Source organism: Diadema antillarum, unplaced genomic scaffold (genome assembly GCF_040938485.1).
Source record: "Diadema antillarum isolate AM-2024a unplaced genomic scaffold, OU_Dant_1.0 scf00000029, whole genome shotgun sequence".
NCBI classification, from domain to species: domain Eukaryota; kingdom Metazoa; phylum Echinodermata; class Echinoidea; order Diadematoida; family Diadematidae; genus Diadema; species Diadema antillarum.
In genome coordinates, this window is record NW_027270918.1 from 3,493,315 (window position 1) to 3,507,636 (window position 14,322).

Sequence of the window (14,322 nt, forward strand, 5' to 3'; positions counted from 1 at the left end):
AAGAGTACATAGACTTTAAAGTTTGAATTTCAGAAGGCAGAGAGTTCCAAATATCCCTAAGAAAATCGAAAGTTGTGCGCTTGTCTTTCATCTCATAGGCCAAGAGTATTAGTTTTACCCTGGACATTTCCGGTCACAAGCTGAATTTTTTAGGATAGCTCCAGAAATGTATCTAGAATAACATACTAAAAGTCCTCATAGATCCTCCTTGAGCGTTTTCTGCAATCCAAGATGGTGTCCAAAATGACCGTCACATTTCCTGAAATTCTCATAACTTTCCAACCAAGTATCCTAAATACAAAATTTAAACGTCTAAATATATGTTCTGAAGCATGAAGAACTCAATGAAATACAAAATAAGAGTTGTTAAAGCACGCAAGTGTCGCAATCCAAGATGGCGTCCAAAATGGCCGCCATTTCCTCTTTTTTTTTCTCATAACTTTGCAAGTAGATTTCACCTGTACACACTTCAAATATCGAAATATACATTTTGAGTCACAAGGAACCACACAAAATACTTTTTTCAGATGTTCTGAAACACCCATAAAGCGCTTAAGCATTTTCAGAAATTGAAAATTGTGTCCAAAATGACCGCCATTTCCTGTTTTTCTCATAACCCTGCAACTAAGATCCCCGATGCGCACTAAAATATCTAAATATATATTTTGAGACATATAAGTAACCCAATAAAATACTTATTCAGAGCTCATGAAGCACATAAGTACCAACAAAACCCGCGAGTTCTTACCGGAAACCAAATAGTGCCCAAAATGGCCGCCATTTTGTTTTATCAACACATTGCTGTTTTTAGTCTGTTTCTATAGCTCAGTCGGTCGAGCACCGGGCTAGCAATCCGGAGGTCTCGGGTTAGAATCCCGATGGAATCCCATTTTCTTTGCTCAATTTTCCACTAATAAATAATATTCATTTCTGGTCAGTCTTTTTGTTTTCGTTTGTTACATTATTTATCTAATGTACATGAAATGAATGAAATAATTTAATCACTGTTTTGAGGTGGAGCAATAGACTGCAACACAGATATTTACTGTCATGTGGTAAATTGCACATTATTTTGTAGCACATGTAGACATTTATTTTGAACATGTATATAGTACAGATACCAAAAAGAATTGTTTTTACTTCCCAAGTGATAATAGACAGTTTCAAATGGAACTCACCTCATGGTAGACATCAAATGCGTTGGCAAAAAAAAAGGAAGAGGCTAGCACTAAATTTTCATATCATGTGCTTGAGGTGACGAAAACAGACCATGTGGTAAAGAATATCGCCTTCTAAAAATTTAGTCTGTTTTTGTCTGTTTAGCAACAAATCTTATGGTGAAATGTTTCTCTCGTAACAAGGACGCACTCCTTGATTTTAACATTCAAATCTTTTAATTTGTATTCACACATAAGACTTATTTTTAATAAAAAGGTTTTTGAAAGCTTTTCGGATGAAAATTCACACGTTAACCATATACTGATATGTATTTACATGATTGTGAGATAAAATTGTTATTGCCGGCCATTTACAGACCATTTTGAATGCTAAGAAAAGTTCGAGCAGTTTTTTCGGCACTTGCGTGCTTAAACATCTCTTAATATGTATTTTATTGTGTTCTGCATGCTTCAAAACATGTATTTAGACATTCAAATTTTGTGTTTGGGTTACCTGGTTGAACGGTTATAAGAATTTCAGAAAATGGCGGTCATTTTGGACGCCATCTTGGATTACTGTACTTTTGTGAGTCGACCTCTCTTCATATGTATTTTATTGAGTTCTTCATGTTTCAAAACATGATATATTTAGACACTTAAATTTTGTATTGGGTTGCTTGGTTAAAATGTAATAAAGATATTCAGGAAATGGCTGCCATTTTGGACGCCGTCTTGGATTACGGAACTTGTGTGAGTCAACATCTCTTATTGTGTATTTTATTGAGTTCTTCATGTTTCAAAACAATATATGATATATTTAGACACTTAAATTTTGTATTGGGTTGCCTGGTTGAAAGGTAATAAAGATATTCAGGAAATGGCGGTCATTTTGGACGCCGTCTTGGATTACGGTATACTGTGTGCGTGTATTTTATTGAGTTCTTCATGTTTCAAAACATATATTTAGATTTTTTAATTTTGTATTTAGGTTCCCTGGTTGGAAAGTTATAAGAATGTCAGGAAATAGCGGCCATTTTGGACTTTAGATACTTTAAGTACTTTAAGTATGTTATCCTACACATATTTCTGGATCTACCCCGAAAAAATCAGGTTGTTGCCAGAAATGTCCACGTTTAAGCCTATTTTGACCTAATGCTCTTGGACTATCATATCTATAGCAAGAAGAATTTGACATTTAACTGATATCCATTCTGAACCATGGCTGTCTTTATATATATATATATATATATATATATATATATATTTTATATATATATAAATTTGACAAACCATCTAATGTTTTTAGCCACAATACCACTTATTGGCGAATGGGCTATAACACCCTAAAAAAGCAAATGAATGAATAAAAACCATCTGTGATTAGATAGAAAGCAATGTATACACTACGGTGAGGTTTAATCAAAGTCGCTATTAAACGTGTTATACTACTTAAGGTGACTGTACTCACGGAAGGATATGTCGAAGAAATGCAGAGGAAGAAGTAATTCTGGATAACAAGAGAGATTGACAATGGTATTGAGCTTTGATGATCACGTGCAGCGTACACGTACAAATATCATGGACAATCGGAATCTGGCAAAATGTCTGATTAGTAGGACATTGCTGTTTACGTTCATTATCTTTTGAAGTAAGTACAGCAGATTTTAATACATGTATAACAGTAATCTTTTGCACGTAGAAATCTTCATCTTTCTTCACTATTCATCAATCTCCAATTTAGCGATTTAACATCGAACACTTGCCCTTCTACAGTATATGTAGGTCTCATAATCAGCGTCCATTGTATTAAAGCACAGATACAATTGCATTCATATCTTTGACGATCTGGAGAGGAATGGTTCGTTTGGTGTCTGTGCTTAAACGTTATTATGACGTCATTCGTTGCACTTGGGTCCCTCCATTTTTCGCACTTTACGCAAGGTTATACATGTTCTTTATTTCGCCCACTTCTGTTTCTTTTTTACTACAATGTATAATTACTATGAGGTTCCTCAATTATTGTAGTCTTTTCATTCTACAATGTCCTTTTTACCTTATTCTCTGTTATCAAAGGAAGTGAAATATATATGTTTTGTCGAAAAATGAAATAAACTTTGAATAAATTGAATTGAGTTTCCATTTGTTGATAATGGGGTTTGATTTATGAAGAAATAAAGTATGTTATGTATATTGGAGATATTCTCTTAATCGGTCACAAGGAACATGAAATGTGCTTTCAACGAAGTCCTAGCACTTACAAGAAAACAAACAAATTTTTGCTATTATTCTTTTATTTTTGATATTATTGTGTGGCGACTTTCGGCAATAAACTGAATTACTAAGACGATAAGCTTCGCCTAACCGTTTGTATACTAAGTAATACACTGATATGTCTTTGACAAGGCAATCTCTACAACGTTTGGAAACGGCAATATCGAAGCCTTCTGCTTGTTTTGATATTGAAAGGGGAAATTATATTTGCGCTTATTCCTTATGTGCAAATATACGAGCGTTTCATGTCTTACCTCTTCCAATTCCATAAGCGACACCCCACGGAACCATAGCAATTATGTCTAGGCGAAATGTGACGTTTTGACGATAGTTTGCCGTCAATTTTGAAGGATCCTTCACCTGCAAATTAAAGATAGGCTAATTATATTGTTATCTGCGCAAGCTCTCTCTCTCTCTCTATATATATATATATATATATACATATATATATATATGTTTGTTAGATAGATATATTATATTTAATTTCATATTATATACATAATTATACATATATATTATATCATATTATAGTATATTATATTGTATTATATTGTATAATATTATATTATATTATATTATATCATATCATATTATATTATATTATATTATATTATATCATATTATATCATATTATATTATATTATATTAAGTGTGTATATTCTCCCTAGCTCCTCGTCCGAAAGTCAGGGATTAAGCGTACATTGCATTAAAACAGGTTCAATGATTGTCAGTAAATACGCGATATGCCTTCGACCAATGAAAGCAGCTTCCACTGAATCATGCTCCATGTCATACCCGGCGATTGCCCTGAATTATTGTCTATTTATGAGTATAATCCGCTTATAACCTCGTGCTATTGTCGAGGGATTTTGCTCGCTGACGAACACAAATTTCAGGCATCATTGTCGACGCAACATTACCCTCAGATATAAAAATAAAAGATGAGCACTTGCTGAAATTAAGCTCCAATAATGCCTGATTCGTTTCTGAATAGCACCACTCAATGAATACGTACAATAATCTCGATATTCGCTTGATCGGGAAATAGTGTATTTTACTGTCTAGGGCAGCTTAATGTATGCGCTTATTTCAGAAAAAAAAAGTGAAGGCCCTTGACTGAAATGGAATTACGTAAGAAAACTCGCATGTGAATGTGAAGCTGTACTCATCGAGCCACGCAGACACATCCACCAGTATGTGCAAGGGATGTGCAGTGACACTCAAATTTGATAATTGGCAATGTGTGTGACTGTATATACGCATGTGTTTGTTTGTACTCAACGTAGCATGTGTGTCTGTGTGCGTATAATAAATGTGCGTTTTCCACCTATAGTTCACTGCAAGTTGATTTTTAGGCAACGAGAAAATGCATAATATGATATATATGTATACTAGTATACCTTATATCTTGGATAAACAGACACTAAATACAAACGTCTATTGGATTACAAGAGCGTAATACCATAGTATTAGTATGAACAACCATTATTCGTTTATGTGTACCATATATCAAGATTCTATTTTTCAATATCCTAATCATTTTCATCGACAATGAGTTCAGGCAAAATTTACACAATTTGATTCAGCTAATATGTGTGAGTGGTTGTCTATTTGAATTTACGAGCACGATAACTTGTACTCACAATACGTTTATAGTTTATTTTTATGACGTCATGGAACTAGACACTGACGCTTAGACCATAGCGTTAATCACAGTTTGCTTGAACTGAACTGAATTGAATGATAACATATAGTTCAACTCACGAGGAGGCCGTGCTCGAGAAAGGCGACGCGAAAGTTCACCAGGAAATCCACCACGAAGATTGTGTCACACACGAGATCAACTGCGCAGAAGATCTGAGCATTTGTCTGGTGAATTTGTAACAAAGTTGACATGAAACAATGAGAAAATTCAGGATAATGATTACAAAGAAAGTTAAAATGCATGGATCATGGTAAAAATGCTGATAATCAAATCAATGTTGAAAATCTGTGATATAAAAGTAAAAAGACGGTCTTTTACTCTTGCTTTGTCTCATAATGTTTGGCGGGCTAGCTGGCTATGTCATTAGTGTGGTTCATGCACGGCAAGACGTCGATCAACACACTGACACTGTTGTATTAAATACAATATATTCAGCTATGGCAACGCACTATATTCACATTTTTTTACCTCAAATGGAGGAAAATATGAACCGTCTAAACATGCACAACCAATTATTTATGGTGTATAAGCTATATGGAGGGGATGTGTAAACGTTCAAGTGAGATAACCAGCTCATGTGAAATGAAAATGTTCCTTGAACCTCTATTCAATGTCTTTTGAGTGTTTTAATAACGCCTTTAAATCACCTTCCTACAGATAATTATAACGACGCCGCTTTTAGTTGTGGTTCAGATACTGAGAACGTAGAGAATAATAAATCTATGTCTATAGATTTCATTCTGTCAAATAAGCTGCGACAAAGCCTTATTTTGAGCCCCCCCCCCCCCACCCAACAGCGCTTAGCAAACCCTACCTTCTGACTTCTATTGGCCCACTTTTGAATGTCCATAGCCTATTTCAAGTCAGTCGCTTTCGAACGGAAAGGTCTCAGTTTTCAACCTTGCACTAGCATGACTAGCTTTCGAGAACGAACAAAACACTTGGAGTGCTATTGTACGACGCTGTGGTTAGTTCTTGTATCCAGGCCACCACCCCCACCCCGTAGCAAGATGTATATGGCTTCCGTCTGATATTAACCCTTTTCTAACCTTGTTGTTTGTCGTTACTAAGAAGTGGTGTATGGTTTCCTACATCAGATAAGATACATTCCATGGTTATATGCTATAAATGGCAAAATATAGATGTTTGGAAACCTAAAGGAGTAATATCGTTTCTCCAAACTGTTTATTTGAAATCAGGTTAACTTTATACTACACTATCTGAGATTGTATATTTCGCTACAACAGTAGTTATGCCTTCTTCTTTTTTCGTCGGAAGACATGAAAGAAAACAGAGCGAAATTCTATGCGCAAAATCATCAGATAACAGTTGATGTAACAACACTGTCTACAATGAGGTATTGCTGCATATTGTAGTAGGCCAGTAAAGGTGGATCTGTCATGGACGGATATACGGAAAATGCAGTTCGAAATGTAGGTCATTTTAGTACATAATATCAAGATCATAAAGATAACAAAGATGATGAGGCGAGAGCCCGCCGAGAACATGCATACAAAACATTCACTCCCCCAACTTATCACGCTACCTGATCTCATTATTCAGATGAGCCGACATATCTATTGAGGTAGATTTTTTTCCATATGGGGACAGCAAGCTTGATTCGAAATTATCGCTGAAAATTTCATGCGGCACCATTCATAGGAGAAGGAGAAAAGATTTCCACTTTAACAGGGAGGACACCGAGCGCAAGGTAATGACTGCAAAAGAGCGTACTACTTCCTCCTGTTGACGGCAACAGAAAATACATGCAATTTGCAAGCGCAAGTATTAATACTGTGGCCATGGTTATGACAATTTTATATTAAAGCTGTTTTAGTTTGTTTGTTTTTTTGTATTTTTTATGCAGTTAGTATGAATTGTGTCGCGCTATTATATCGAATGGAATTAAAATCTATTTCTAACACAATAATAATCGATTTCTAACACAATAACAGTTTTTATAACAGCTTGAAAAACCTTTGTTTTTCCAGAAGCTCATCTATGATTGGCCAAATAAATAGTGGTAATTATAGTCAAGTTATAGATGTTTTTAACTTTATTTTTTCTTTTGCTGTACATAACCCAGCTTTTATTGTTTTTCACAAAATGACACGGCCTAAAATACCAAATCACTACACACATAAAATGGCATTGCTGGTAAAAGAAAAAAAAATCCGATACTTGCAGATTACGATTATTTGCACGGCTAAGATATGTCTTGATTATGTTTATTTGTGTCTTTAAACGCATCTGCCTTGTAGACAAGCACTGTTTCAGGAATCGACATATATTGTAATATATTAACGATTGCATTATCTCTGTTGTTGTTTTTGTTGTTGCTATTGCATTTGATTTGCTCATAGAAATAATTGAAGTTAATGTATTATCCTTTATACGAGAAGTGCCTTAGCGATGGCTTAAACTGAGTCTACCCTGTTCCGGGTTAAATAAGTAAAGAAAAGGAGAGGGGAACTTTTGCCTACTTGCCTTATGCACGAGCTATAGACAATTTCTGTTTTCTCTGTTTGTCATTAAACTTGCTAAATACACCTTCAGAATGTCTCTCTTTGTCCTTTGTTTTTTTAAAGGGGGAAGGTTGTAGGGATGGGAGAGCCTTTTTGCATGCATATTCAAGTGGAGGATTTCAATACGACACACAGGTTTGACGTAACGGCAGTATACGGTGATAGGTACAAGTGACCGGGGTATTTAACTTGCATGCTTCCTAGGACGGAGGAAGCGTGGGTATTCGGAACGCGTCGCCTTCTATTTACAGTGTAACGTGACACTTTAATTTAACAAAGGTCACAATCGAATTCAGACCCTTTCGCGCGCAATCTATTGATTTGTCATGATGGTTGAAGATTTTGGGGGACTTTTTGCTTCTTTTTATTTATTTCCTGTCTCTTTACGAGGGATGACGCATTGATCATACGAATGCACGCTGCATCCACAACTTGAAATAAGCGTTCGAGGAGCAAGACTTAATTTTGCATCTTGAAAGTACCGGCAAAAGAAAGTAAATAAGGTCCTCCTGGATAAAAACAAAGACTGTCCCCTTCAAAGTAATAATATCGATTCTTGTTCATCGTAACAAATTTATATATCAGCTAAAAGCGACCGAAACACAGCTTGCAGGAAAAAACGCAAAAAATACTCAACCGTATACTTTGATTTTAATCTGTTATTAAATTGACTTTTATAGGGGAAAGCTCTTGCTTTTTTCTCTTCTCAACTACGAGTAAAAAAGATAAAAGTTACTCAATGAGATGACTTAGTTCGGACGCAGCAATTCTCTTCAGAACAGGCTAATAAACAGTCCGTACGCCACATTTTCACGTTTGTTGCCCCTCTCGCTCTTCTTGAGAACAAATCTCGAAACCTTTGATGTAAATTTTCAGTGATGGAGAATTCTCAAACACACGATCGGTTAAGAAAAAGATACAATAACAAATGAACTATTATATGACCACATCTCCCAGCAAGAATACAGACATAAATACAACATTGCAATAAACAGAATGAAAGGGAGGGGTCAAATAAAACAAGATTTTGGATGGACAGCATTTCGGATTGGTCAAAAATATGTGACAGAAGAGTAACATTTCACCTGTCTCGTGAGATGATGATGAAAAGCGATACGCAGTATGGTCATCCACACGTTATAGGCCACCGCACAAGCAACCAGTGCCTTGAATTGAAAAATAAAATGTCATGGTTATTTGAAATTGAAATGTTTGAGTGAAACAAACAGCCGTAATGAAGAGACAGATTTTAGAATCATTTCGTGATACCATGTCTGAACAATGACAGTCAAAGCATAATACATTCCTAACATTATGACATGATAACAATGATATAACATACCACTATAATGTCATGAAATGAAACATGAATCATAATGACCTCTTATTGGCAGCTGAAATCATTTAAACAAATTTTAGAAGTATTCTAAACACTCAACGTAATCTAACGTTTGATTTATAGAAAAGGTTTATGAAAAATGTATTGAAATATCTGTTTTGGTAAACTGGACGAATTATCGATTTCAATTCTCTAAAGTTTATCAGAGAGCTCTGGCAGTTCAAGTTCCAGTTAATGCTTGACAATTACCTTCTATCCGTGTTTTGTCTTACGAAAAGCATCCCCACAAAAACTAACAGTACGTATATTTCATCGCCATTAGGGAATTACATTGTCAAGATGAACCTTGCAATCCGAAATATACAAATCGGTTTTACGATAATGCGTATGGAATCTGCAAATCAGTCTTTAAGAGATCCCTCGAGGAACAACCCTTCGAAGAGCCTCAGGGATTGGGGAAAATGTAGCCTCTCACTGTGTCTTTCTCTTATATGCGGCAGTAGAAAATAATATACTCTCTAAGTCATGAGATTAAAGGGAATATCGCGTTAATGATGCATGAAGTAGGACCTACTATCTCTTTTTTCACGACCTCGACATACACTGCTCTAGAGATTTGGCTTGCACATTTCACGACCGTGTGAGGGGATACACACGACTTATAGCTGAGTAGGAATCAGACAGCCATGAGAAAGATGATACCAAATAATGATTTATTAGGAGACCTCTCACCAGAAGAGCTGTGCGGAATCAGAAAAAAATATATGTCTGTCTGCCAATTTAAGAAGGCACTAAGCATCAAGAGTTTTTGCCTTGCTGTATAGAGAGGGCGAGAGAAGGGGGTATTTTCTTTGAAGGAAACTAATACATTTCATAAATGAAAACTGTAATTACACTCACCATCCATCGATATATACCCTCTCCCTCGGGATCGATGACAAATTCATTTCTCGCCAGAAATTCCTACATGCGTCACACATTCACACACACGGGGAAAAATAGAAGAGAAAGAGTGTGTTTGGTGGTATATAGGGAAGTGTATTTACGACGTGCGGAGAAACAAAAGTAGCCATGAAATATGTCTATAAATCTTTGATATCACCTCCGTGACTATATGGGCGATTTTCTACCTTCATCCCACCACTCTGTCTGATTTAGCGGCACCCTTTTTGTAGTCATGGCAACGGATTAGGAGGAGAAGAGACCAAACTCCTGCGCCCTCCCCTGTACGTTTTCTTGCGTGATAATCTTGTAGGCTCTCCGAGTGCAGATAGAAAGTAACGTGTTAATTTGCTACTGATCTGTCTTTCTTTTCTCCTTCCTGAATTTTTTGTTGTTTCTGTAATTTTTGTTGTCCTTAATGCTTACCTGTTGTTGTTTTTTTTTCAGGGCGGGGAATAGTCTTTTATCCACTGAAGCTTTCAATGACAAGGACGTGACGAGTTGTAATCCGGCAACTATTTTTAAACAGAGTTTTATAATAACATACTACAAACTTTGCATGCTCACATTGGACTCTGGTAAAATGATGCTTATCGGTGATAATCTTTAGATGTGTACCCAGCCCGAAAATAGCCTGGCAAAAGTGGAAATTAACTTGTTTACCTCAGCATTTAAAGGGAGGATATAGTATTGGTTGAGGTGAGGATTCAGCTATTAACTTTTTCCGAGACACTTGGAAATCACTTTATGAAATGTTAAGGTGCATACAATTCTAAGAGAAATTCAAAGTTTACTTGATGAAAACTGGTTTTTGAAATGACTGAGATATCTAAAAACAAAGTAAGACAAAGCGATCCTAATAAAAGGTGGGACCCACCTTTTAATAGAATCGCTTTGTTTTGGATATCTCAGCTATCTTAAAACCACTTTTTCCTCAAATAAATTTTGAATTCCTCTTAGAATTATATGGTCTTTCATATTTCTGAGAGGTTTCTCATTATCTTTAAAAAAAAATTAATTATAGAAGGTTTGAAACCTGAAGTCCCATCTCAACCGAAACTGTACCATCCCTTTAAATAAGACCTCCTAAGTGTTCGAATGCCGAGTTGATAGCCCACCCTCTTTCCAATCTGTCGTTTTATGCATTTGGCGCGTCATTCCTCTTGACCGTGGCATGGCCAGTATTACTATTTAGAATTTCGAAAATATATTACTTACGTACAAAGGTTGTAGTGGAATAAACAAATCAATAAGGTGAAGAGATGAGTAGAATTGTCACGGACGGAATCACATAAATTGCTTTACATGAAGAAGCTCACTGTCAAAAAAAAAATTGTTTGGATATATACGTTTCCAGGCAGCACAAATAATAGGCAAATGCTTATCACAGCCTGCAAATTACTATTGGGAGAACATTTTTGTAAACATGTTATCGCTATCTCAATTTCGGTTTTGTTCCTTTTTTGTATGTCAGTCCTCATATTGCCATTACGAAGACCTCCTTACCAAGTTCATGCGTCATTATTTATCTACAACACGATAGAAATGAAGTACGCATCCCGAGTTTTTCTGGTCGGATGACGCAAGCGGCATCGGAGCGTCTCACCCAATTAGTGCAGATATGTGTCAATGACATACTTGCTCCCATTGCACTAAATAATGTCAGCAGTAAGATGGATTGAAATCTAACTTCGGAAAGAAAGATAAGCTGCTATTTTAGAAAATGATTGTAATTTCTGGAAGAAAAAGAATCAGGATTCTCATGAAAAAAAAATACATATACATAATGAATCTGTAAAATTCAAATGTGTGCACACAAGGGGAAACTTCATGCATGTTTTTCTGTAAAAGTAATGTAAAGCACGAACATATCTGTGATGCTATAATGGACGTGTAGGAATTCAGGAAGAATACATTCAAGGGGAACAGAGCCAGAGAGGGAAGTGCTAAAAAAAATAGATTAATATCACCATTATTGTATTTCCATTGAAGTACCTTTTTTTTGGCAAATCACGGAGCAATAAAATGAAATATTACAACGGTACAACACTAATCGGAGGAAGACAGATGTAGAATAATGAAAACGGAACAGAAAGAAGCTTCATATATCCTGAAGAAAAAAAAATGTTGGTAAAAAATCTCCAGTAGAACACTTGCCACTTGTTACTTACTGTGGTGTGTTTATGCAGTTTATCCAAAAAAAAAAATGAGGCGATTATCATTTTGTGCGTATGTATGGATGTAATTTGTTATTAATGAAAATCAATATTTCACACACTCGTCCTCATTCATGTACAAATTAAAAGCAATGCCCAGTGTTCGAAGTCAGTTCTATCTACATATCACTTATACGAAAAAGAAAATATTGTGGAGAAATATCGAGAAATGGAATCAGTAGGTACCTCCTTCATAAGGCTTAAGATGTAAAAGTTGAGTATCGTATTTTTTTTTACGCACACAGACACACACGTAAATTGAAATTGAATCAACTGGATTTACCTCAATCTGTTTGCGAAGCTTCGTCACGGTTTTAACTGCCTGTAATGTAAAAAAATACAGTGAATTTGTGTCAGGTGCCGAGGTTAACAGCACTTGAATGCTTAATAAGATACCCCCGAATAGGGGATTTTTGATTGTGTCTGTTTTTTAACAGTTATTATAAGGCAAGAACAATAATTCGCGTTAAAAAAAAAGGTCCAAACAAATCTAAAAAGCCAAAATCATGACGTGACAAAAGTTCTGCACAAAATAAACTTGGAATCACTCTACTGGAATAAGTGTGGCCAGCGTCCATTTACAGCTGTACAAATTTTATACATGGTTTCTTTCCGTAAATTGTTTAATGTGTCAGAACTATCAATTCAGTGTTCATCGATACTTTGCTTTCATTCAAATGTTCATGTGGTTGCACGTCTCAGTGCTTTATATACGTACAGATATGTGCAATTATTTGTAAACACATACACACGCACACAAACATAAATTTTTATAACACGGTTTTTTTTTTTTAAACTTATTTTGATTAACACACAGGTGGTACCGGAAAGTATCCGATGAGAATATTGAATTTTTAATATCTGATTCAACCCGGGATTTTGGAGTGATTTTTTTTTCTTTGAAATCAGATGCAGATAAGACAAACACCCTTGGATTACAAAGGGAATAGTGCGTTCAATGAAAATTCGTAATAGATTATATAAAAAAGCAATTTTCAATCAATATGATGATCATTTCTAAAGAAAATTAAAAAAAAATATCGAAAAAAACATTGAACAATTTCATTCGGTTGTCACGTAAGATGTATTATTCTGAGAAATTTGAAAATAAGTCAAACAACGGTGAACGGTTTATGGGAGACGGCAAATTAAATTACAGGAAAAAATAGTAAAGAAAATGTTCCAGTATTTTATGATAATGATAAGAAGTTGTTAACACTTATTTTGTTAATATAGGTCCAAAATTAGCATTGAAAAATTGTTAATAATTCCAATATCAGTTTTACAAAGTATCATCCTCCTCATTTCCATATGACATTTTTTCTTACTCCAACAGATGAGGAAGAAATACTTCAGATTGTTAGAAATCTTAAGTCTAGTAAGTCAACCGGCCATGACGGACTTAGTGTGTGTCTACTGAAGAAAATTCATATCATAAACGGTTGTATATTTCCTAAATATCAATCATTTGCTTGTCGCTAACCAATTCGGATTTAGAAAAAAAAAACACCCTGCTGATTATGCTATCGTCCAATTATTGAATAAGGTGACAGAATGTTTTGCGAATAAAGAGCATCTGATTGGCGTTTTTATGGATTTGTCAAAGGCATTTGACACCATCAACCATGACATTTTGATTAATAAACTGATGAGATATGGTATCCGAGGTATAGCCCTATCCTGGATTGGTGATTATTTATCCAACAGAAAACAATATGTTGCACTTTATTCCTCAGAATCCTCCAAATTCAATATTACATGTGATGTCCCCCAAGGATCCATATTGGGTCTCTACTTTTTCTGATTTATTTTAATGATATTATAAATTCATCCTCGTCTCTTAGCTTTATACTTTTTGCTGATGATACAAATATTTCTTATTATCGTGAAGCATTTGAAAGTCTTATTACCACATTAAATTTGGAGATAAGTAGAGTATCCCAATGGTTATTATGCAATAAGCTGTCACTTAATATTTCTAAGACAAATTTTGTTAGATTTAAGCTTCATAATTCTTTAAATATTAATTGTATTGATTATTGTATTTACATTGACGGACAGCCAATAGTTGAAAAGACATCTACTAAATTCTTAGGTATTACCATCGACTCAAATTTGTTTTGGAATGATCATTTACACTACATTTACAGTTTCTAGAGGTACTGGA

General features: G+C 35.1%; 1 protein-coding gene across 1 annotated transcript in view; it reads right to left on the reverse strand.

The window, feature by feature from the left end:
• Positions 1-9,939, reverse strand: part of LOC139738203 (cyclic nucleotide-gated channel alpha-3-like) — a 39,349-nt gene extending 29,410 nt beyond the window's left edge. The window contains exons 1-5 of the mRNA XM_071648864.1: positions 9,898-9,939; positions 8,744-8,824; positions 5,193-5,297; positions 3,683-3,788; positions 2,626-2,664 (exon numbers count right to left, since the gene is read on the reverse strand). Of these exons, the coding sequence (XP_071504965.1) occupies positions 2,626-2,664; positions 3,683-3,788; positions 5,193-5,297; positions 8,744-8,824; positions 9,898-9,900 (334 nt within the window). The 5' untranslated portion in view covers positions 9,901-9,939. The remainder of the gene's footprint in view (positions 1-2,625; positions 2,665-3,682; positions 3,789-5,192; positions 5,298-8,743; positions 8,825-9,897) is intronic.
• Positions 9,940-14,322: the final 4,383 nt, after the last annotated feature.